The 23,510-nt window shown below is 39.2% G+C and overlaps 1 protein-coding gene across 2 annotated transcripts; it reads left to right on the forward strand.

The window, feature by feature from the left end:
• The first annotated feature begins 340 nt into the window (after window positions 1-340).
• Window positions 341-22,754, forward strand: LOC143876245 (E3 ubiquitin-protein ligase UPL2-like). Of its 2 annotated transcripts, none has more exons than XM_077377974.1 (17): window positions 341-565; window positions 674-797; window positions 7,098-7,193; window positions 7,312-7,515; window positions 7,621-14,182; window positions 14,290-15,347; window positions 15,457-15,762; window positions 15,841-16,048; window positions 16,371-16,642; window positions 16,779-17,077; window positions 17,254-18,373; window positions 18,486-18,632; window positions 18,748-18,828; window positions 18,915-19,140; window positions 19,319-19,458; window positions 20,735-20,841; window positions 22,435-22,754. In XM_077377974.1, exons 2-17 carry the CDS (start codon window positions 702-704, stop codon window positions 22,535-22,537), a joined length of 11,025 nt encoding a protein of 3,674 aa, XP_077234089.1. In that variant the 5' UTR covers window positions 341-565; window positions 674-701; the 3' UTR covers window positions 22,538-22,754. The 2 variants fall into 2 exon arrangements, with proteins under 2 accessions (XP_077234089.1, XP_077234088.1); XM_077377973.1 differs by having other exon boundaries at window positions 342-565; window positions 14,281-15,347.
• Window positions 22,755-23,510: the final 756 nt, after the last annotated feature.

Below are 23,510 nucleotides of genomic sequence, written 5' to 3' on the forward strand. Positions count from 1 at the left end.
AAACCTACTCCCACATAATCACTTCCACTAAAGCAGATCTAGATATTGAAACCCTTATCGACAAGACTCCTACCATATCCAAACAACTAGAGAACAAAGTCGACAAATTACAAAAATCTAAACAAATTTATTCCATCCCAAGTGGGACCCATCTAGGCAAGCAAAAGTGATCCGTGGTTCACAAGATGGAGGGTCCAGATCATTTGAGTTAGTCTTTGATTCACCTATACCCTAAATCCCTAATATCACAAAACATGGTATGTATACTACCTGTATAAATACGGGGGTCACTTCATACAGAGCTCTTTTCAACACCTCCTTTTACCCCTTTCTCTTTAATTATAAATACCTTCTTTCCGAGCTTTAAAAAACAAATCGAGAGAGATAGAGAGAAAATTTCTCCCTTTTTTCTGATTTTAAGGGTTTGATCGATATCTTATGATCGAAGTCTCGATGTTTATGCATTATAACTTTCTTCTCTGTTCTTCTTCTTCTCCTTTTTCTCTTTCTCTTCCTGCCGGTTGACCTGTTCCAAAACCATAACCCTAACCCTAACCCTAACCAGGTTTTCTTCTTGTTCTGTACTTTTGATGATTTGATTTTGTTTGCATCTTCTTAACTTCTTCAGATTCTTATTCTGATATTTTAATATTTTTTTGGGTTTTTTTTACAGTCTCTGATAGTTTATAAGATTGTCTGAAATGCCAACCTTAAGATCGACCTTGCCGGCACGGCTCCGGCAGCTTTTATCCGGCGAAGGGTCCGTCGGACCGTCTCTCAAATTGGAGTCTGAACCTGTGAGTACTCTTTATCTGTTTGTTATGGAATTTATTGGGAAATTTTAGTGGAATAGGGTTTTGTTGGTTTTAATTTTTTCGAATTGATTGAGGCTTTTTGTTAGGTTGGAGAATCGTTTTCTTTTCTTTTGCTTTGTATTTGTTCTAAAAATATGTATGGCGCTATATAGAATAGTTTTAATTGTTCTAAAAAACATATATTTCTTTATATAGATAGCCTCTAGCTTGCAATCATGCGATTGTTGCTTGTTTTTCCAACATTGGTCTGGGTGAACTTTGGGACTTTTTTTTTTTTTTTTTTCATTATTAATCATCAAATTGGCAATTTTTTGCTTCTCGATTAGGGTTCTTGTTCTAGTTTCTTTATTTTTGTTGGGGAGTTTATTGGGCAATTCTGGTGGAGTAGGGTTTTGTTGGTTTCAGTTTTTTGGAATTGATGGAGGCTTTTATTAGGTCGGAGAATCGTTTTCTTTTCTTTTGCTTTATATATAGCTTTCTTTTTGGTCTAAAAGTACATATAGCTTCATATAGAATAGTTTTATGTTTGTTCTAAAACATCTAGTTTGCAATTACGTGATTGCTGCTTGCTGTATACATGGTTGTTTGTAGTTAGAAGATGGAGTAGCACACTGCTTTTTTTTTTTTTTTTTGTACTTAATGAAAGTCTATCATCACTTCGAATAAAAGTCTGTCATTACTAAAACTTAATTAAAAGTAATGGTTAGTATGTAAAATTGTCTTTACTTCAATAAGTGTCACAATATTAGTAATTCAGTTTCGTGATAGAACGGTCCTCATAATACTTTTTCAATGATGGATTTTGGAGAGAGTGAGCTTAATCATGGCTTTTGATTGATAGATATGCTATATCAATCGTGATAGTGAGAGCTGTTATTCCATAATTGTGAGCTGATGAAAAAAAAGGACAGAGACTTTTAATTCTGGTGTCCAGACGTAATCCTATGGTAGTAAATGCTTGTCGTTACGATGAAGGAGGAGCAAATTTTGCCTGTGGGTTTCTAACAAGGTTTTAAATTTCGGTTTCGGTCACCAAGGAAACTTTTCGGTTGGAAATTTCGGTGGAAATCCTATAAAAGCATGGAAACATATGAAAACATATGCAATGATAGAATTTTAAGACGAAACTTCAAGAAATAATAGAATAAATGCAAATATGCACCTAGAAACCATTACAAAAGCAAGGCAGTAATCCATAATGGTTTAATAACATCAGACACCAAGTGACACGCTTTGTCGTGGATGTTTGATAATTTAGTACATACCACGTTTCACATATAATTCATATAAATATGTACACATAGTACAAACACCATTTTCACGTGCAATTCATATAAATATAATTATGTAACACATACTGATATGGCCATTCATAAGAATACACATATTGTTTACAAATAATACATTTACGATTTTGATTTCGATATGCATTTCGGTTTCTGTGGGATGGAAATGGAAACATTTCGGTCGTTTCTTGTTGGCTTCAATGGATATTTAAAACAATGGTTTCTAATTATGAATGTCCTCTTGTCGTTTTCAGTTGTTGAAATATTGTCCCTTTGTAAGTAACTCGGAGTACATGTTATGGATTTGTTCGATTAGTGATATTTTCATTTTGCTCAGTTTCATTCTTTCACGGATGACTGAGTTGGCCGTGTAATATGAACCACAACTTGGTCTTTGACAGAGTTAGGGAGTGATTGATCCCATTGCCGAGAGGTCCCTCCAATAACTTCTACGCTTATCCATTTCCTTTCTGCCAGCTTGATCACATGGTCTTGAAATAACCCCTCATGTTGGCTTCTCAAAGGAATGTGGTCTTGAATATGGTACTTGGGGTTTCTCTGATTTCATATTCATTTTATGGGGATAACACATAATAAGAACTCTGATTATGATAGTTGTATTCACTTTTGGACAAGATTTTTCTCATCCATATGATGAGTCTTGGTTCGCGTTAACCGAGTTGCTTGGTTCACTTTTAATTATACATTTGGAGCTTTGACAACTATCTATAGATACCTCTAGATAGCGCTCTTTATTATACTTTTGGCCAATTCTTATAGAGACCTTTAGATGCATATTGTATGAGGCTGAGTAACATTAGAAAGAGTATATTTTGTTGTGGCTAAGTGATTTCCTGTAGGGACATGATTCTAAATGTCGGTCGAATGCAACATGAAATGACCGGCATGTTTCTATTTTCATCCCCACCGAAACAAAATCCTTCAGTCGATTAGTATACATTTCAGTAATGTTTAGATCATGTCGACCGAAATGCTATCACTTTAGTATGTACATTACAGAAATTTCGTCAACATGTTAACATTTTGACAACATGCTTAGAGAAGATTTGATTTTCACATTTTACGTGCGTAGTGTTTATTTCATATTTTTTGTATGTTTTTTCAATTATGGTGCAAATGCATCAACTAATTGTTGATTTGATGTATTTGCACATGAATCAATATATATATTTTTTGTTTCTTTTATAAATTTATCATTATTATCATTAGAAACATATATTTTTAAATAAAACAAATCATATATGCATGTTGGCTTCTAAATTATATTCTATATGAGTTCTTGTCCCATCTTTTGATTGATAGAATAAAATTTCCAACTAAAAAGCTATGATTTGTGGGCACAAACACGGAGTGTCAGACACGGCAAACCCCAAAATTTAGAAACGGCGTCACCCCTAAAATAGAAAGTGTATATAATCATGATTCGTGGATATGGATTGATGTGCCGTTCGACGCGGATACGAGTTGTCTGACACGACAACATCCAAAACACGTACATTACGTACATATAAAATTACTGATTACTATCATAATTTGTAATAATAAAAGTATCTGATTCATTTAACAAACCAATAAATCTTAGCATTAATCAACTATAATCTAAAACAAACACGAGATTGTCAAATAACAACGCTTTCATTAATTTAATCTACTTCTCTTCCGTCTCCTATATAAAGCGAGAAAGGGAGACCAACATGATACAACGGATATAGTATTAGAATTAGATTTTCCTTAGGGTTTTAGGTTTGGGGGAGGGGATATAACAACAAATATTAGTTAAAGAAGAGATAAAAAAGAGTTTATAATAAAAGAAGAGTTAATAATATAAGTGCTAAACATAATATTCAATAATAAAACAGAATGTTATACTTGACACGGCACAAAAACATGTCAACACACCAACATTAAGTATAACACTTCTAACAGTTTTGGGTTTTAGGTGTAGGGGAGGGATTGGTAGCAAATGTTAAAGAAGAGCTAAAATAAGAGTTTATAATAAAAGAAGAGTTAATAATAAAAGAGGTAAACACAATATTCAATAATAAAATAGAATGTCACACTTGACACGGCACTAAAACATGTCAACACACCTGCATTAGGTTCAACACTTATAACAGGACATTTAGAAGTGTTCAAAAGAGTCTTGACACGTGTTGTCACGAGTGTCGTGTCGGACACCGCACGACACGTGTGTCAGCAATTAATTCAAATTGTCGGCTAAATCATAGCTACAAAGTTACTATTTTATTTATTTTTGTTATAAAATCTTTTAAAATAGGAAACAGCTATATTTCTGAAAAAAACTTATCATATACCTGGCCTGTCAGTCTACAGCTTTTAGTTGTACGACCGCGCTAAAGTGGGCGAGTTCTCATATATGAGGTCATATGATATATTGATTGAATGGATTGATTCATTACTGAACTTGATCCCAAAAGTCCCATTTGCTCAATAGAATTCCAAGTTAGTCATTCTCAATGTCATTAGTGGTGTAAATGGTGCTAAAATGAACAGATTTTTCATATTGCTGTTGTTTCTTCCCGTAGATGCTTGCTCTGTACATTGCTCTTCATTGTTTATAGGCATTTATTCAATTTCAACATTTGAACCTACACGCCTACTCCTATCCCTCTAGGTGCGATATAGGCTATAGACGTGCTTTGAGTATTCTCGATCTTTTGGGGGCCGAAAAGTTTTGAATTAATGTGCGAATAACTTGATGAAATTGGGTCCTTGTGGCCTCGGCCTGTTGATTATGGCCCACCAAAAACCCATATTTTAGGAGAATATATCCTTTCCTCACACTTTCCTTGATACTGGCAGGGATGAAGAAGATTTTAGGGAGGAGAGTGGTCTTCTTAGCTCTTAGTTTGAGTTATGAGTGGTCTTGGTACACAAGGGAAGAGCGATGGGTAGCTTTTCCAATGAACGTAGATAAATAAAAAATACAACTGTAAAAGTTTTTATCTTTGGAAAACAATAGGTGTGCCCTCCTTTTTAACGATCAATTACATTACAACAATTTGAACACACCTTTATGGAGATAAACATATAAAACAGGAGATCCCATTTTGACAGCTTACCCACTTTTTCTTCCTATTCATGGTGTCTGCTTGATTCAATTTCATTAATGATAGGCCCCATAAATAGTCAACGTCAGTGCTAGCGCCCTTTGCCCTACTAATAAGCGAAATAGTCAACGGCAGGCGTTTCGGCGAAGGGGGGATTATTCAGAGGAGGCTCAATAGACAATGGGGATGGAATAGCTGTTGGATGGTTAGGATACCCCATCTTTAGAGATAAAGAGGGCCTGAGCTTTTTTGTACTTTTTTGAAACATTTCCAGTGGTTTTGGTAGACAGAGACGGAATTGTTTGTAAGCCATAACCTATATGTGTACCCAAACACTGTGGTCTTGCTCTTCTTTTAGAGATCACACTTCCAGTGAATCAAAGTATGCATTAGTGACTGACATAGCCTTTGACAATGTGATCAAAGCCTAAGTCATCCTTAGTACAATTAGCGTTTTCTTTCGTTGATTTTGTATGTGTGCAATTATCCACTACTCATATGTGGATAGAGAGAACCCTCTCCTGTGACCGAGAATCATCACCACCATCTCACATATGATAACAATTCACTTGAGCTATCTTGACTCACCCCTAGCTATGATACTTCAAGTACATCACAACAATATAAGATCAATGCCTATCGAAGTACACAATACTAATATTTTATAGTAGTGCCAAATTAAAACTATGCAAACTTTCAATCCTTGGATCACCCTTTGGGTTTACTACTTCTGTTGTAATTGGTGCACATTTTTCATGGGGCCATTCTTTCTCTGTAGTCTGTACCAATTCCTTTTGACAAGTACATCACAACAATATAAGATCAATTCCTATCGAAGGACACAATACTAATATTTCATAGTAGTGCCAAATTAAAACTATGCAAACATTCAATCCTTGGTCACCCTTTGGCTTTACTACTTCTGATGTAATTGGTGCACATTTTTAATGTGGCCATTCTTTCTCTGCACCGATTCCTTCTGATTTGTTTTATTTTGTCCATGATTGTCGTTAATGTTGTGTAGATCAACATAAAATAAAATGATAATTGCTAGATTGCTACCTTATTTACTGTAATTTCGATTGGTGACTAAATTATCTCCCCCTCCACTTTCATATCTTTCGAGATCCACCCTGCAATATGAGGTACTATTCGAGTGGGATACATAATGTTCCGTGTTGATCATAGTTCTGCTGAGCCTCACTGGGAGGTTGAAATATTTCAAGGGCAATGAAGGTTAATGATACTTCATAAAACATATATTACACTACATTTGTGAAGTTAGTATCCATTTTCATTTAGGGGCCGTTTGGATACACGGATTTTAGAATCCGGGATTTCTTCAAAATTGTAGCTAATAGACAAGAGAAGGAGCGGACCAGCCGTCGTTTTTTTTCTCATTTTTGACTCTCACCCTTCTTTCCGTCAGCAAGAGAGTAGCAGATCCTCCCATATTTCCAGGTTTTAGAAATTTCAGGATGCAATAGAGATTTTTAAAACCTGATTTTCTCACTTAAAATCCACGAAATGCTGTCAGGACAGCATACAGCAGCTTGATCATGAACCCTCTTTTACACTGTTTTCAAACTAAAAACCCGGATTCTAAAATCCGTGTATCCAAACAGCCCCTTAGTCTCCGTTTAGGTCCCTTTCATGGGCTATATCAGCTTGTCCTGTTGCAACTGTGTCAAAGGGAATTGCTCTCCCAGAGGAGTGACTTCATTTACATGGTACACTTTGTTGGATAGAGGCTCTTCAGAATATTCTTTTTGCCAATGTATGCACCAATCGCTGTTTGTACTGAACGTTAAGTTTCTCCTTTTACTGCTTTTACTTAATGATATGAAATTTCACATTCTCTGTATGAAGAATTTATTCCTGATCCACCTTATGAATACTTGCAGCCTCCCAAAATTAAGGCATTCATTGACAGGGTGATCAAGAGTCCATTACATGATATAGCGATTCCTCTTTCAGGTTTTTGTTGGGAGTACAATAAGGTGACTGACACGATATTTTTACTAAATCGTTTTTTTTTTTTGAAATTGTTACCTTTACTAAATCTTCTGATTCCTTTGGATGTTTATTCCTCCACTTAATCTGTGCCCTTGGTTTCAGGGAAATTTCCATCACTGGAGACCGCTGTTTCTACATTTTGATACATACTTCAAGACATATCTTTCTTGTAGAAAAGATCTTATCTTATCGGATGACATTTCAGATGATGGCCTGTTTCCTAAGCATGCAGTCCTTCAAATTTTAAGAGTCATGCGAACAATTTTGGAGAATTGCCACAACAAAAGTACCTTTAGTGGCTTAGAGGTAATCATTTTAAGTTTCCAGTGTTACTGTATTTCTGCAAGTATTCACAGCTAGCGTTGCTCTGACATCTGTCTTGTTTTTTTTTTTTTTTTGCTTTTGCATCAGCATTTCAAGCTTCTACTGGCATCCACAGACCCTGAGATTCTTATATCTACTTTAGAGACACTTTCTGCTCTTGTGAGAATAAATCCCTCCAAGCTACACGTGAGTGGGAAATTGATTGGTTGTGGCTCTATCAATGGCTGTCTCCTGTCTTTAGCTCAGGGATGGGGAAGCAAAGAAGAAGGCTTGGGTTTATTTTCATGTGTTGTGGCTAATGAGAGAAATCATGAGGAAGGCTTGCCTTTATTCCCATCGGATGTAGAAAATGAATTGGAAAAATCACAGTATCGATTAGGTTCTACACTGCATTACGAATTCCGCACAGTCACTTTTCAGGGTACTGAGCAAAATAGTGAAAGGAGACAATGTTCTAATTTGCATGTCATACACATCCCTGATCTCCATCTCCGGCAGGAACAAGATTTAAACCTTCTGAAACAGTGTGTTGATCAATACAATGTACCTCCGGAGCACAGGTTTTCATTGCTGACCCGAGTCAGATTTGCCCATTCTTTTCGGTCTCCTGGGAACCACAGACTATACAGTGAAATCAGCCTTCTTGCATTCATTGTGCTGGTTCAGTCTAACGATGCTCACGATGAACTCGTATCATTCTTTGCAAATGAACCCGAGTACACGAATGAGTTAATTAGGCTCGTCCGCTCTGAGGATGCTGTTACGGGACCCATCAGGACACTCGCTATGCTTGCGTTAGGAGCACAGTTGGCGGCCTACTCATCTTCTCATGAGAGGTCACGGATATTGAGTGGCTCAAGCATTATTTCTGCAGGGGGGAACCGTATGGTTCTCTTAAGTGTGCTTCAGAAAGCAATCTTGTTATTAAATAACTCGAGCGATCCGTCCTCTCTTTCATTTGTTGATGCTCTTCTACAGTTCTACCTCCTTCATGTTATATCATCTTCAAGTTCGGGGAGTGCTATAAGAGGGTCGGGAATGGTCCCCACTCTTTTGCCACTTCTGCAGGATGCTGAGTCTGCTCATATGCCTCTTGTCTGTTCTGCTGTAAAAACACTTCAGAAGCTCATGGATTACAGTAATGCAGCCGTGTCCTTGTTCAAAGATCTCGGGGGAGTGGAATTCTTGTCTCAGAGGTTACAGATGGAAGTTCATAGGGTTTGTGATCATTGTGAGAATAATAATTCAATGATAAGTGGGGATCTATCAAAATTTGATGATGATAATTTGTACTCCCAGAAGAGGCTAATCAAGGTTTTATTGAAGGCACTTGGGTCTGCTACTTATGCTCCAACAAATGCTATGAGGTTGCAGAACTCCCATGATAATTCCTTACCTGCTTCTTTATCACAGATATTTGTCAGTGCAAATAATTTTGGTCCCGATATTTATTTTTCAGCGGTGACTGTTATGAGTGATATTATTCACAAAGACCCAACATGCTTCACGGTTTTGCATGAATTGGGACTCCCCGATGCCTTTTTGTCCTCGGTCGTATCTGGGATACTTCCTTCATCAAAATCACTAATTTGTGTGCCCAATGGCCTTGGTGCGATTTGTCTTAATGCTAAAGGTTTGGAGGCAGTGAAGGAAACTTCTGCGTTGCGGTTCCTCGTAGATACTTTCACAACAAGAAAATACCTAATAGCAATGAATGAAGGTGTAGTCCAGCTGGCAAATGCTGTGGAGGAGCTTATGCGACATGTATCTTCCTTGAGAAGCACTGGTGTTGATATAATAATTGAAATTATTGACAAACTTGCTTTGATAGGAGAAGCCACATGCTCTGGGTCCTCAGGGAAAGTGGATACTCCAATGGAAACAGATTCTGAAGGCAAAGAGATTAAAGGGGATGATTGTTTGGCGAGCACCTCGGACTCGGCATCTGATGGCATCAGTAATGAGCGGTTTGTTCAACTATGCATCTTTCATGTGATGGTACTGGTTCACCGCATAATGGAGAATTCTGAGACGTGTAGGCTCTTTGTGGAGAAGAAAGGTATAGAAGCTTTGATGAAACTTCTATTGCGGCCCAATATTGCACAATCATCTGAAGGGATGTCTATTGCTTTGCATAGCACTGTGGTTTTTAAGGGGTTTACTCAGAATCACTCAGCTCCACTAGCACATGCTTTTTGTTCTTCTCTCAGGGACCATTTAAAGAAAGCTTTGAGTGGGTTTAGTTCAGTTTCAGGCTCATTTGTATTAGCTTCCAGGACTACACCAGATAGTGAGAGCTTTTCATCACTTTTTGTTGTTGAATTTCTTCTATTTCTTGCTGCCTCTAAAGATACTCGTTGGATGACCGCATTGCTTTCGGAATTTGGAAATGGAAGCAAGGATGTTCTGGAAGATATTGGCCGGGTCCACCGGGAAGTTCTATGGCAGATTGCCCTTCTTGATGATTCCAAGCTTGAGATGGAGGAAGACAGTTCTGGCTCTACAGGTGAGTCACAGAGAATGGACACAAGTACAAATGAAACTGAAGAGCAAAGATTCAACTCTTTTAGGCAATTTCTTGATCCATTATTGAGACGGAGGGGGTCCGGGTGGAGTGTTGAATCTCAATTTTTTGACCTTATAAACCTATACCGTGATCTTGGCCGTGCCACTGGTGTTCAGCAACGACTGGGTATGGACATTCCATCAAACTTGCGACTTGGATCATCCAGTCACCAACTTAATCTGTCTAGTTCTTCCAACGACACTGGTTCCATTAGCCAAACAGAAGGTGAAAAGCAGAGATCTTATTATTCTTCCTGTTGTGACATGATGAGGTCACTTGCTTTTCATATCAGACACTTGTTTCTTGAGTTAGGAAAAGTGATGTTGGTTCCTTCGCGCCGGCGGGATGATACTCTAAATGTGTCCCCTTCTTCGAAATCTGTTGTCTCTGCATTCGCTTCCATCGTGTGGGACCACTTGAATTTTGGGGGGAATGCTGATCCTTCAAATACAGAGACATCAATATCGACCAAGTGTCGCTACCTTGGTAAGGTTATTGATTTCATCGATGGCATTTTATTGGACAGACCAGAGTCCTGCAACCCAATTTTGGTGAATTGCTTTTACGGGCACGGAGTTGTTCAAGCCATCTTGACTACTTTCGAAGCTACAAGTCAATTGCTTTTTGCAGTTAATAGGGCCCCGGCTTCTCCAATGGATACAGATGATGGAATTTCAAAACAAGAACAAAAGGAAGAGTCAGATCATTCATGGATTTATGGTCCCTTGGCTCAATATGGTCTACTCATGGATCACCTGGTGACGTCATCTTTCATCATATCTCCATTCACTAAGCATTTGCTTGCTCAACCTCTCACAAATGGTGATATTTCATTCCCGAGAGATGCTGAGACATTCGTAAAGTTATTACAGTCCAAGGTCCTCAAGGCAGTGCTTCCCATCTGGACTCATCCCCAGTTTACTGACTGCAGTTTTGAGTTCATTAGCGCAATTATATCCATCGTGCGTCACATTTATTCTGGAGTTGAAGTGAAGAACGTCAATAGCAATACGGGAGCTCGGTTAGCCGGTCCTCCCCCAGACGAATCAGCAATTTCAATGATTGTGGAGATGGGATTTTCGAGGTCTAGGGCAGAAGAAGCTCTGCAGCAAGTGGGAACAAATAGTGTGGAGATGGCAATGGAGTGGTTATTCTCACATCCTGAGGTTGAAGCGCAGGAGGATGATGAACTTGCTCGTGCCCTTGCGATGTCTCTTGGGAGCTCCAATACATCCATAAAGGAAGATGTAGTCGTGAATGCAAGCAATCCTGACCCGGAAGAGGAAACAGTCGAGCTTCCTCCTGTTGAAGAATTGTTATCAACATGTACACGACTTTTGCAGATGAAGGAACCTTTAGCTTTTCCCATCAGGGATCTATTTATGATTATATGCTCCCAAAATGATGGCCATTACAGGTCCAAAGTCATCACTTTTATCATTGATCACGTGAAGCTTTGCAGTTCAATTTCTGATGCCAACAATGGCACTACGTTGTCTGCTCTTTTTCATGTCATTGCATTGGTTCTTCACGAAGATGCTGTGGCACGAGAAGTTGCCACAAAAAATGGTCTGATAAAGATTGCATTAGATTTGTTGTCTCAGTGGAACACATGTTTGAATGTTGGGGAGAACCCTCAAGTCCCAAAGTGGGTGACAGCAGCTTTTCTTGCTATTGATAGAGTGTTGCAGGTAAATCCAAAATTGAATTCTGAAATTCCTGCTACAGAACCGTTGAAAAAGGATGATGGTCTGAGCAGTGGGCCCCCCGTTCTTGATGAGAACAGAGCAAACAGTCTGCAATCTATGTTGGGTTTAGCTCCTCGTTATATGGATGTACATGAGCAGAAGAGACTTATTGAGATTGCGTGCAAATGTATCCGAAATCAACTTCCTTCTGAAACAATGCATGTGGTCCTTCAGCTATGTGCAACACTTACCAAAGTTCATTCGATCGCCGTGAGTTTTCTTGATGCGGGAGGTTTGCATTCATTGCTCTGTTTGCCAACAAGTAGCCTTTTTTCTGGATTTGACAGCGTTGCCGCTACAATAGTCCATCATATTCTCGAAGACCCCCAGACTCTCCAGCTAGCTATGGAAACTGAGATTCGACACAGTCTAGTAGCCGCCACAAACAGACATTCAAGTGGAAGGCTCACCCCACGCCATTTTCTTCAAAATTTGACTTCTGTCGTTTCCCGGGATCCAGTGGTTTTTATGCAGGCTGCTCAATCAATATGTCAGATTGAGATGGTAGGAGACCGGACCCACATTGCGTTGTTGAAAGATCGTGACAAAGAGAAATCCAAAGAGAAAGAGAAAGATAAGCCATTTGAGAAGGACAGACAACAGTCTGCTGATGGGAAGGCTAGTGATGTGAGCTTGATGATTCCAGGGAGTGGTCCTGGTAAACTTTCGGACTCGAATTTGAAAAATGTCAAAGTTCATCGAAAATCCCCTCCGAGTTTTGCATGTGTAGTTGAACTTCTATTGGATTCTATTATAACTTTCGTGCCATCTCAAAAAGATGATGGATCGAGAGATGATGGGGCCCTTGATACCTCTTCAGTAGCAGACATGGACATTGATGGAACCAAAAGTAAGAGAAAAGGAAAAGCCATTGCCACCGTACCAGAAGAGAGCAAAGCTGATAATCAGGAGGAGTCGGCTTCTCTTGCCAAGACAGTTTTTATTTTGAAGTTATTGACTGAAATTCTCTTGACATATGCTTCGTCTGTACATGTTCTCCTCCGAAGAGATGCCGAAGTTTGTAGTTATCGAGGTCCTCTTCCACGGGGGTTTGCTGAAAACAGCAGTGGCGGAATATTTCATCACGTTCTGCACAAATTTCTTCCATATTCTGGTAGCAACAAGAAAGATAAGAAATTGGAAGGTGATTGGAGGCACAAATTAGCAACCAGGGCAAACCAATTTCTGGTGGCATCCTCTATTCGTTCTTCTGAGGGACGCAAAAGGGTTTTTACTGAGATTAATAATGTCTTCAACTACTTTGTTGAGCCTGCTGATGGTTTCAGGGTACCTGACTGTAATATTCATGCTTACACTGATCTGCTCAACGAGATACTAGCCGCTCGATCCCCCACAGGTTCATATATCTTGGCAGAAGCTTCGGCAACTTTTATAGATGTGGGACTGGTTCGGTCGTTGACTCGAACTCTCCAAGTCTTGGACTTGGATCATTCCGATTCTCCTAAGATCGTTACTGGAATTGTCAAAGCTCTTGAATCTGTAACTAAGGAACACGTCCATTCAGCTGATCCTAATTCTGGTAAGGGTGAGACATCTGTGAAGCCTCCTGCAGAAGAGAACCAACCCGGTAGTGCAGATAATGGCGGCAATAGATTTCAGACCTTGGAAACCACGTCCCAACCTGATCACAGTCAACTGGTGCCTGAGCAGATTGAATCATTTAATACAGCCCAAACTTCTGGCAGTTCAGATTCTGTTACTGATGAGATGGAACGCGACCGGGATTTAGATGGTGGTTTTGCACCTGAAAATGAAGATGATTTTATGCATGTAACATCTGAGGAAGGTGGAAGTCTTGAAAATGGCGTTGCAACTGTTGGAATAAGGTTTGACATCCCACACAATGAACAAGAGGACGATGACGAGGAGATGACTGGGGATGATGGAGATGAGGAAGAGGACGAGGATGATGAGGGAAATAATGATTTGGAGGAAGATGAAGTTCATCATCATCTTTCACATCCAGATACTGATCAGGATGATCATGAAATTGATGAGGACGAGTTTGATGAAGATGTATTAGAGGAAGAGGATGACGATGATGAGGATGATGAAGATGGAGTTATCCTAAGGTTAGAAGAGGGTATCAATGGAATTAATGTTCTTGACCATATCGATGTCTTCAACAGGGATGGTAATTTTCCAAATGACACCCTCCATGTGATGCCAGTTGAAGTTTTTGGCTCTCGGCGCCAAGGTCGTACAACTTCTATTTACAATCTTCTAGGAAGAACTGGTGACCCCAGTGGTCCTCTTCAACATCCACTTTTGGTTGAACCTTCTTCATTGCATCCGGGCGCTCTTAGACAGACAGGTTCTCTCTCTCTCTCTCTCTCTGATTTATCAGATCTTATGTTTCTGTTTTTGATTGAGACTACCTCCTGCAAGTGTTAAAAATTTATTCTTTTTCAGAAAATGCAGGTGATGCAGGTTTCTCTGATAGAAGCTTAGAGAACAGTTCATCACGGATGGATGCTATTTTCCGGTCACTGAGGAGCGGACGACACGGTCATCGTTTCAATATGTGGGTAGATAATAACCAGCAACGCGGTGGATCTAATGGGCCCGTAATCCCCCAGGGCATTGAAGACTTGCTCGTTTCACAACTGAGAAGACCAGCTGCTGAGCAAACTTCTGATCAAAATGCAACTACTATAGAACCTCAAGATAAAGACGAGGACACCCACTTGAGAGAATCAGAAGCCGGAGTAAGGGAAGAGGCACCTCCAGATCACAATGTTGATCCAAGGGCTCTGATGATTGGTACTGGCAATGCTGATATCGGATCAGCGGATAGTGACTTTCTCCAAGAAAGGGGTGCATCAAATACAGAAACACAGGCTATTGACATGCAGTATGAACGCAATGATGCAATTGTTCGAGATGTGGAGGCTGCGAGTCAAGGGAGCAGTGGAAGTGGCGCAACTTTGGGTGAAAGCCTTCGCAGTTTGGAAGTGGAAATAGGAAGTGCTGATGGGCATGATGATGGTGGAGAAAGGCAAGGACCCACGGAGAGAATGCCTTTGGGTGATCTGCAGCCGACCCGACTGAGAAGAGTATCTGGGTCACTGGAGAATGCCATGCCTATAAGTGGCGGAGATTCATCTCTTCAAAGTGTGAGTGAAGTTTCACCGCATGGGGCTGATCAGAGCGGTCCATCTGAGGATCAGAGAATCAATGGGGCAGGGGATTCTGGTTCAATTGATCCTGCATTCCTAGATGCTCTTCCCGAGGAGTTACGAGCTGAAGTTCTTTCTGCTCAACAGAGTCGAGATCTGCAGGCTTCAAATGACCAACCTCAATCTGCCGGAGACATTGATCCTGAATTCCTTGCTGCACTTCCCCCAGATATCCGAGCTGAAGTGCTGGCACAACAACAAGCTCAAAGATTACATCAATCACAGGAATTGGAAGGACAACCAGTTGAAATGGACACTGTTTCTATAATTGCAACATTTCCTTCAGATTTACGAGAAGAGGTAAGGTAGCTTATGGACAATGGTTTTTTTTTTTTGGAATCTCTATTTATTGTTTTTTTGTTTTTTGTTTTTTATCAATGTCATGGCTTGTAAATGTTGTCATTTTCAGGTGCTTTTAACATCCTCAGATGCTATTCTTGCCAATCTAACACCAGCCCTTGTTGCGGAGGCAAATATGTTACGTGAAAGATTTGCACATCGATATCATAGCCGTACACTTCTTGGAATGTACCCTCGACACCGGCGAGGCGAGTCTTCTAGACGGGGTGAAGGACTTGGATCAAGCCTAGACAGAGCTGTGGGTAGCATTTCTTCACGCAGATCTGCAGGGGACAAGTTGGTTGAAGCTAATGGGCCTCCTCTAGTTGACAGAGAAGCTCTGGAAGCTATGATTCGGTTGCTTCGTGTTGTTCAGGTAATCACTTGCTCGATTATATTGAGCTTTCTATGCATATCTAAGTCGATCATCATATTGTTTTTTTTTTTTTTGCAGCCCCTGTATAAAGGTCAATTACAAAGACTTCTCTTGAACTTGTGTGCGCATTGTGAAACAAGAACAGTTTTGGTACAAATTCTAATGGGCATGTTGATGTTGGATATATGGGGTCCTGCTAAGAATTTAAATGGTGCTGCCGAACCATGCTATCGATTGTATGCTTGCCAGAGTAATGTTATGTATTCCCGTCCTCAATTTTTTGATGGTAAGAATTTACTTTTGATACCGTATTAACTTCTCTTCTTTTTCCTAATACAACTTTGTTTCCTTCTGAAAGCTATATGCATACACAACACACACAAATGCATTACACAAATGGAAAAAGTTGCAAAATATTTTTTTTTGAATGGTAATCTCTTGTTTTTGATATAGTTTATGAGATATGAATTCTCTTATGCTTTTTAGATTTTTATTTTCTGCTAAAATCATCTTAGTGGAGTTCTTACTGCTTCTAAGTATCATTGGCTTGAAATATATTGGTGATAATGTCCGAGGTACTTACCAAAGTCTCACTGATTAACTTTTAGGAGTTCCTCCCCTTGTGTCTCGGCGTATTCTAGAGACTCTTACATACTTGTCTGGAAATCACCCGCATGTGGCAAAGCTTTTACTTCAGCTTGAACTGCCACAGCCACCTGCACAGGAGTTGCAGAGTCTTGATAAAGTGCGTGGCAAAGCTGTTATCGAAGAGGACCAAGAAGAAAGAAAGCAACCGCAGAAAGGAGTTTTTCCTGTGGTCTTACTTTTGACTCTCTTGAATCAACCACTGTATTTGAGGAGTGTGGCTCATCTTGAACAAGTAATACTTACTATCTGAATGGTTTATTGGTTGTTCATGAAACTTCTCTGAAGTACTAGGGTGTTTTTTTTTTTTGGGATTGCATTCTCTGAATTACTAGCGTGTCTTACCTTCTTTTTTTTTTTTTGGATGCCAGTTGCTACATCTATTGGAAGTTGTGATAGATAATGCAGAAAGCAATTCTGGGATATCCAACAAGTCCGAGGTTTCACCTCCTGCGCAACCATCGGGTTCTCAGGTTGCCCTGCCAGATACACATATAAATAATGACTCCGACAGATCATCTTTTGGAGTGGATGTTAAATCAAACGAAAATGATGAACGCTCGAGGCCCTCAACTTCTGGTACAAACAGTGAATTTGATACGCTTGCCGTACTTCTCAGCCTACCACAACCAGAACTTCGACTCCTATGCTCCTTGCTTGCACGTGAAGGGTACGATAAAAGATTTGTAGTCTCAATTCATCTTACTCTTAGATGAATTTTGAATATGTGCTTCCTTAAACAAGCTTTTATGGGCAAGGAATAGTGTTGTAACTCCACATAATCTTAGTCAGAAGGGCTTCCTTTCTTCCTTTCTATCTGTTATCTCATATAATTCTTTTTTGCAGTTTGTCAGATCATGCATATGTTCTTGTGGCTGAGGTATTGAAGAAGCTAGTTGTTATTGCTCCAATCCATTGCCGTCTATTTATCAACGAGCTAGCAGATTCCGTGCAAAATTTGAGTAGATCTGCAATGAGTGAATTGCACGGCTACGGTGAGGCAGAAAGGGCCATTCTGAGCACAAATTCAACCGATGGGACTGCAATCTTGAGAGTTCTGCAGGCATTGAGCTCTCTTGTCGTGTCATTACTTGAGAGAGAGAAGGATCCTCAACTTCTCCCTGAAAAAGAGTATAGCGACACTCTTTCTCAGGTTTGGAACATAAATTCAGTTTTGGAGCCTTTGTGGATGGAGTTGAGTTCTTGCATAAGCAAAATAGAGAGCTGTTCAGATTCTATGTCTGATTTGTCTACCATCTCTGGGAGCTTGGCATCCACCAGCTCCGGTGTAATGCCTTCACTTCCACCAGGTACCCAAAATATTTTGCCATACATAGAGTCTTTCTTTGTAACCTGTGAAAAGCTACATCCTGGGCAGTCCGGTGTTTCTCATGACTTCGGCACAGCCATGATTTCCGATGTTGAAGATGCCACAACTTCTGGCGCACATAAGTTATCAGGAAGCCACTCGAAAGTTGATGAGAAACAAATTGCTTTTGTAAAGTTCTCTGAAAAGCACAGAAAACTGCTAAATGCTTTTATTCGGCAAAACCCCGGGTTGCTTGAGAAGTCATTCTCACTTATGTTGAAAGTCCCACGGTTCGTTGATTTTGATAACAAACGGGCTCATTTCCGATCGAAAATAAAACACCAGCATGATCATCATCATCACAGTCCTCTAAGAATCTCAGTGCGAAGAGCGTACATTCTTGAAGATTCGTATAATCAACTGCGGATGCGTGCCACACAAGATCTCAAAGGGCGTTTGACTGTTCATTTCCAAGGGGAGGAAGGTATTGATGCTGGTGGACTTACAAGGGAATGGTATCAGTTGTTGTCCAGGGTCATTTTTGACAAGGGTGCTCTACTTTTTACGACCGTGGGCAATGAATCAACATTTCAGCCAAATCCTAACTCTGTTTATCAAACGGAGCACCTTTCATACTTCAAGTTCATCGGGAGAGTGGTATGCCTTTTGTGTTTCTCTTATTTTATTTCAATTTCCTGATAATATCTATCCATTCAAAAAAATATATATTGATGATATCTATATGTAATTCATTTGTTGCTGTGTCCAGGTTGGGAAGGCTCTATTTGATGGGCAGCTTCTGGACGTTCATTTCACTCGATCTTTCTACAAGCACATTCTTGGAGTTAAGGTTACCTATCATGACATTGAGGCCATAGATCCCGGTTACTACAAAAACTTGAAGTGGATGCTTGAGGTATGATCTATGTAATTGGATTGAAGGAATTCATGTTTTCTTTTTCTTGGTTGGTATCACTGTCTTTCTAGTTTCTGCTTATTCAACATAACTGGTTATTGATCCACTTTTGTAGAACGATATAAGCGATGTTCTAGACCTTACTTTCAGCATGGATGCTGATGAGGAGAAGCTTATATTGTATGAAAGGGCAGAGGTAGTGGCTCCCTCCATTCCCTATATAAATTTCATGTGTTAAAGTTAAATATTTGCTGGTTAAACTTACTTGCTAATGCCACGCAGGTTACTGATTATGAGCTGGTTCCTGGCGGACAAAACATTAGAGTTACCGAGGAGAATAAACATGAATATGTTGACCTTGTTGTCGAACATCGACTGACAACAGCTATTCGTCCTCAAATAAATGCATTCATGGAAGGTTTCAATGAGTTGATCCCTCGAGATTTAATATCTATCTTTAACGATAAGGAACTGGAATTATTGATTAGCGGACTTCCAGACATTGATTGTGAGTTCTTATAATCATTTGGACCTTCTTCAATCCCTAAGTAGCTTATGATGGGATTATGATACTTGCATTGTTTTCTTTGAAATGCTAGAAAATATTTTTGAATGAAAGGAGATGCTAGAAAATAGTGATACAATCCTATATGTTTATTTATATTCTTGTGTTTCCTGCCGTGCAGTGGATGATATGAGGGCAAACACTGAGTATTCCGGCTACAGTGTTGCATCTCCTGTTGTCCAATGGTTTTGGGAGGTGGTTCAAGGTTTCAGCAAGGAGGATAAAGCTCGTCTCTTGCAGTTCGTCACTGGCACTTCAAAGGTAACGTATTCTGCCTGAAGTCTTCCTTTCTTCTTTTACATTTCTGTGCATCTCCTGACGTGCAAGCAAAGTGAGATGCTCTTGGCCCATGACCCACATCAACCATAGGTGGGGCCAACCTATGTGATGATTACAATTTATAGACACTGTATACCTCTTTTTTGTTTTTATTTTTTTTGCTTTAGAAAAAATACAACTTACACAGTTTAGACAAAAGTCCATAAATTTCATAATATTTTTACTTAAAGTATATTTGTCACTAAACTCCGAATATATTTTTAGAAAAATGACTTATCTGATTGTATGTATTCTGATAACACACTACTATTGGTTTACCTGTATGTATTCAGTTCTGTTCATTCTCTTTTTTTTTTCAGATAATAATAAATTAATGTTAAGATTGATGAACAGTTGCATCAATGAACAATGGATAATGACAATAATTTAATAGATAAATAACAAAACATCAAGAAGTAGAGAATAATTCAATAGACATATAACAAAACATCAAGGAGCAAATTAATCTGAATATCCTCGAGATACTTAGAAGAAGCCCATTGAAGTGCTTCAAAGTGGGGAAACAATGCCTTACAATGACACCCACACATTGCCATTAATGTGCTCAAGTGAATGACGCCCATGATCCATGCATCCATATCATAAATATTAAATCAAGCACGAATTAAGTTTACCGTAATATCAAAACAAAAAGTACTAAAATTGAAAATGTTGAAAATAATCTTTCAAAAATGGAATTAATGTTAGCATCTCTCTCCGAAATATATGTTTAAACTTTAAAGTATCAGATTTGTGCTAAGTATTGGACAGGAAACAACACAGATACATATTGGGCCACATTCAGCACTATCATGATATTGGACCCATTTTTTCCAGTAGTACAACACATAGGGCACCTTATCTGCCAGTAGTCATATCATCAACATGCCAATATGTGTCTCTGGGCTCTTGTTACTAAATTTATGCTTTAGTGAAAACCTAAACTCAACTTCAAAATACCTAATTTCCCACGTAATTATTATATTCATTTTGGGATGGACTTTCTGCCAACCCCAACTAGTTTGGGACAAAGGCTTTGTTGAGCTGTTGAGTTGAGTTTTGGATGGACTTCCTGTGCCATCTTCGATGAAAAGTTCTAATCTCTGAGTTGCTTGCACATAGCCATTTTTAGAATGTTAGTTGAAGACCAGCTATTGGACTTCTTCACTTGATATTTTGAAATCACCTTCTTACTGGGTATGCTTCACCCATTTTACAGGTTCCTCTAGAAGGTTTCAGTGCGCTTCAAGGAATTTCGGGCTCACAGAGGTTCCAGATTCACAAGGCCTATGGCAGCCCTGATCATTTACCTTCTGCCCACACATGGTATGCCTTTTTTCTCATGGACCATATTTCTTATATTAAACATTTTGGTTCGTTCTTTATTTATTTGGTAAAAAGGTCAGCTTGCCTTGGAAACCTAAAGCTGAGGTCTCCTAGATGATTGCCTGGGGCCATGGCGGTCATTGCCCATGACTCTGTGTGGATACCACTACTAGAATTTGGAAGGTGAAAATGATCCTACGTGAACGTAGAAACAGTTCTCAAAACAACAAAACCTCTAAAAACCATCTCTCTCTCTCTCTCTCTCTCTCTCTCTCTCTCTCTCTCTCTCTCTCTCTCTCTCTCTCCGAACCCTTGCTTCTTGCTTCTCATCTATGATTTGGCCGACACTTCGAATTTATTGCCTACTTGCGTGTCCTGCCTTGTCCGACACGACACACGTGTCGACACTCTTTTGGACACTTTTATTTGTATTGTTGGAAGTGTTTAATGTGGGTGTGTGGACATGCTTTTGTACCGTGTCAAGTGTGACATTATGTTTTTTATTGAATATTGTGTTTACCTCATTTAGACAACTCGCATCCATGTCGAAACTAGACACACGAATCCATATCCACAAATCATGATTACATATACTTTCTATTTTTAGCTGTGTCCCCGTTTCTAAAGTTTGGGTGTTTGCCGTGTCCGACACTCCGTGTCCGTGTCGACATGCGACACCCGTGTCCGTGTCCACAAATCATAGCTTCTCATCATTCATGTTAAGTACCCAAAATTCCTTTTTTGCCATACGCTAATTTTTAAGTATTCAAGCACTTCTTTTGCACACACTTGGTCATTACATATAGTTAAGTAGTTAATTCCCAACCAATCTTTCCCTCGTTTTGTAACTTGGTACTCACTAGGAGCCTAGGCAATCAGGGACCCTGGGGGCCACTGCCCAATGTGAAATGATGACTTTTATATGTGTGTGCGCGCGCGCGCCCCTTCAGTTTAGCCTCTCTCTTTCTCATACATACACATGTACTGATATTATATGCTCTGTGTATTCTCTTTTCCTTAGTTTTTCTTATTTAATAAGCTAATCTGACAATTCTATTTATATGTATACCCACTTTTTCTGAGGGAGTTATATCATTCATCTTAGCTGTAAATCTCATTTTTGTGTTTGTCTGTTATCTCTATCCCCATTTTTCATCTTCTCATCCCTTTTCTCTACGTTGTGTGTAGACTCGTCACTGATCTTCACAGTAACTCTCAGCTACCGTGTTTCTCATTTTCTTGATCCCCATTTCAGCCTTTTCTGTCCACACTTTTTACACTAGCTAAACCCCTCATATGTTTCTGTGGGTTTTTTTATATTGTTGTCGTTTATTTTATCAAGGACGGACCCATGGCTTGCATGCAACCTTCCATTCTTGATCTCCCCTCCCCCCCCCCCCCCCCTTTTTTTTTCCCTATCATGCATAGGTTGGCCCTGAATCCATCATCCATCTACCAACTTACCCATCAAAAAAAAAAAAACTTGCGCATCAGTTTTTTCTTCTTTCCCAATGGTAACTTACCCATCTCTGTTATAAAAACAAAAATAAAAAAAACAAAATCTTATTAATCTACGTTCTTTGATTGTTGCAGTTTCAACCAGTTAGATCTGCCAGAGTATCCTTCTAAACAACAACTACAGGAGAGATTGCTTCTCGCCATCCATGAAGCCAATGAAGGGTTCGGTTTCGGTTGAGAAAGGAAGAGTGGGGCATCAATATCTTCCATAGTCATGTAGATATTTTTTAAAGAGAAAGGAAAATAGAAATTGGAAAAAGTAGGGTGGGATCAAAGCAGACATGTTAACTGTACAGTATTTTTGCTGTGAAAATTACTTTTGAGCAGTTTTGTATTTGTCATTCATACCTCACTTTTTTTTACTTTCCTAATCTTCATGCAATCGATTCATGTCATGCCAAAAAAATCTAATTGGTTTATGCCTTTCAGTTTTACAAAGAAAACACTTACAGGGTTTTCAAAACAAAGAGAAATTTTAGATAGTTTATGGATTTTCAGAACAAAGAGAAGTACTTACAGATTGTTCATATGCTCTGTTCACAATCTCTGCTCCAGCTCCATTACCAGATCTGCTTGATGTATTTTTTCCCCCATTTACAGATAATTTTTCGAAGCAGGGTTGATATAGCGGCCAATTTTCTAAAATTAGAAGATACTGCAAATCATGAATAAATGGTTGGCGGATTTTTCGCTGAAGCATATATGCCGTGAATAAGCTGTAAATGATATAATTTATGCGGATTTTTGGCGAATGGCGGTGAACGGCTGTGATGGTCTGAAAGCATTATCTGGAAAGAAATAGTTCAATAAATTGCATTATTAAACACTTTTCTATGCTAATGGGGAAATATTTTAAAGTAGAAGAAAGGGAAAGAAAATGAAGAATTTGAATACCTTCAAGTTAGAAGCGGCTTGTAAGTTGTAACACTTAGATTTCATGTTTAGCATTTCTGATGGCTAGAGAAAGATATCCCTTTCATTGCAATTAGTGTAAAACCTCTCAAAAGAAAGGGGACTTTGACAGCCATTTTCTGCAATCTAGCATCTCTAAGAAGAGGAAGCTCCTTTGTAAATTGCAAGTGTTATGAGAGCATAATTATGAAATTCTCCAAATAATAGAAAAAATGAAAGATCATGAATTTTTATACCCA

Source organism: Tasmannia lanceolata, unplaced genomic scaffold, assembly GCF_043159265.1.
Source record: "Tasmannia lanceolata isolate RefF3 unplaced genomic scaffold, GAP_Taslan_0.1 ptg000004l, whole genome shotgun sequence".
Classification (NCBI taxonomy): domain Eukaryota; kingdom Viridiplantae; phylum Streptophyta; class Magnoliopsida; order Canellales; family Winteraceae; genus Tasmannia; species Tasmannia lanceolata.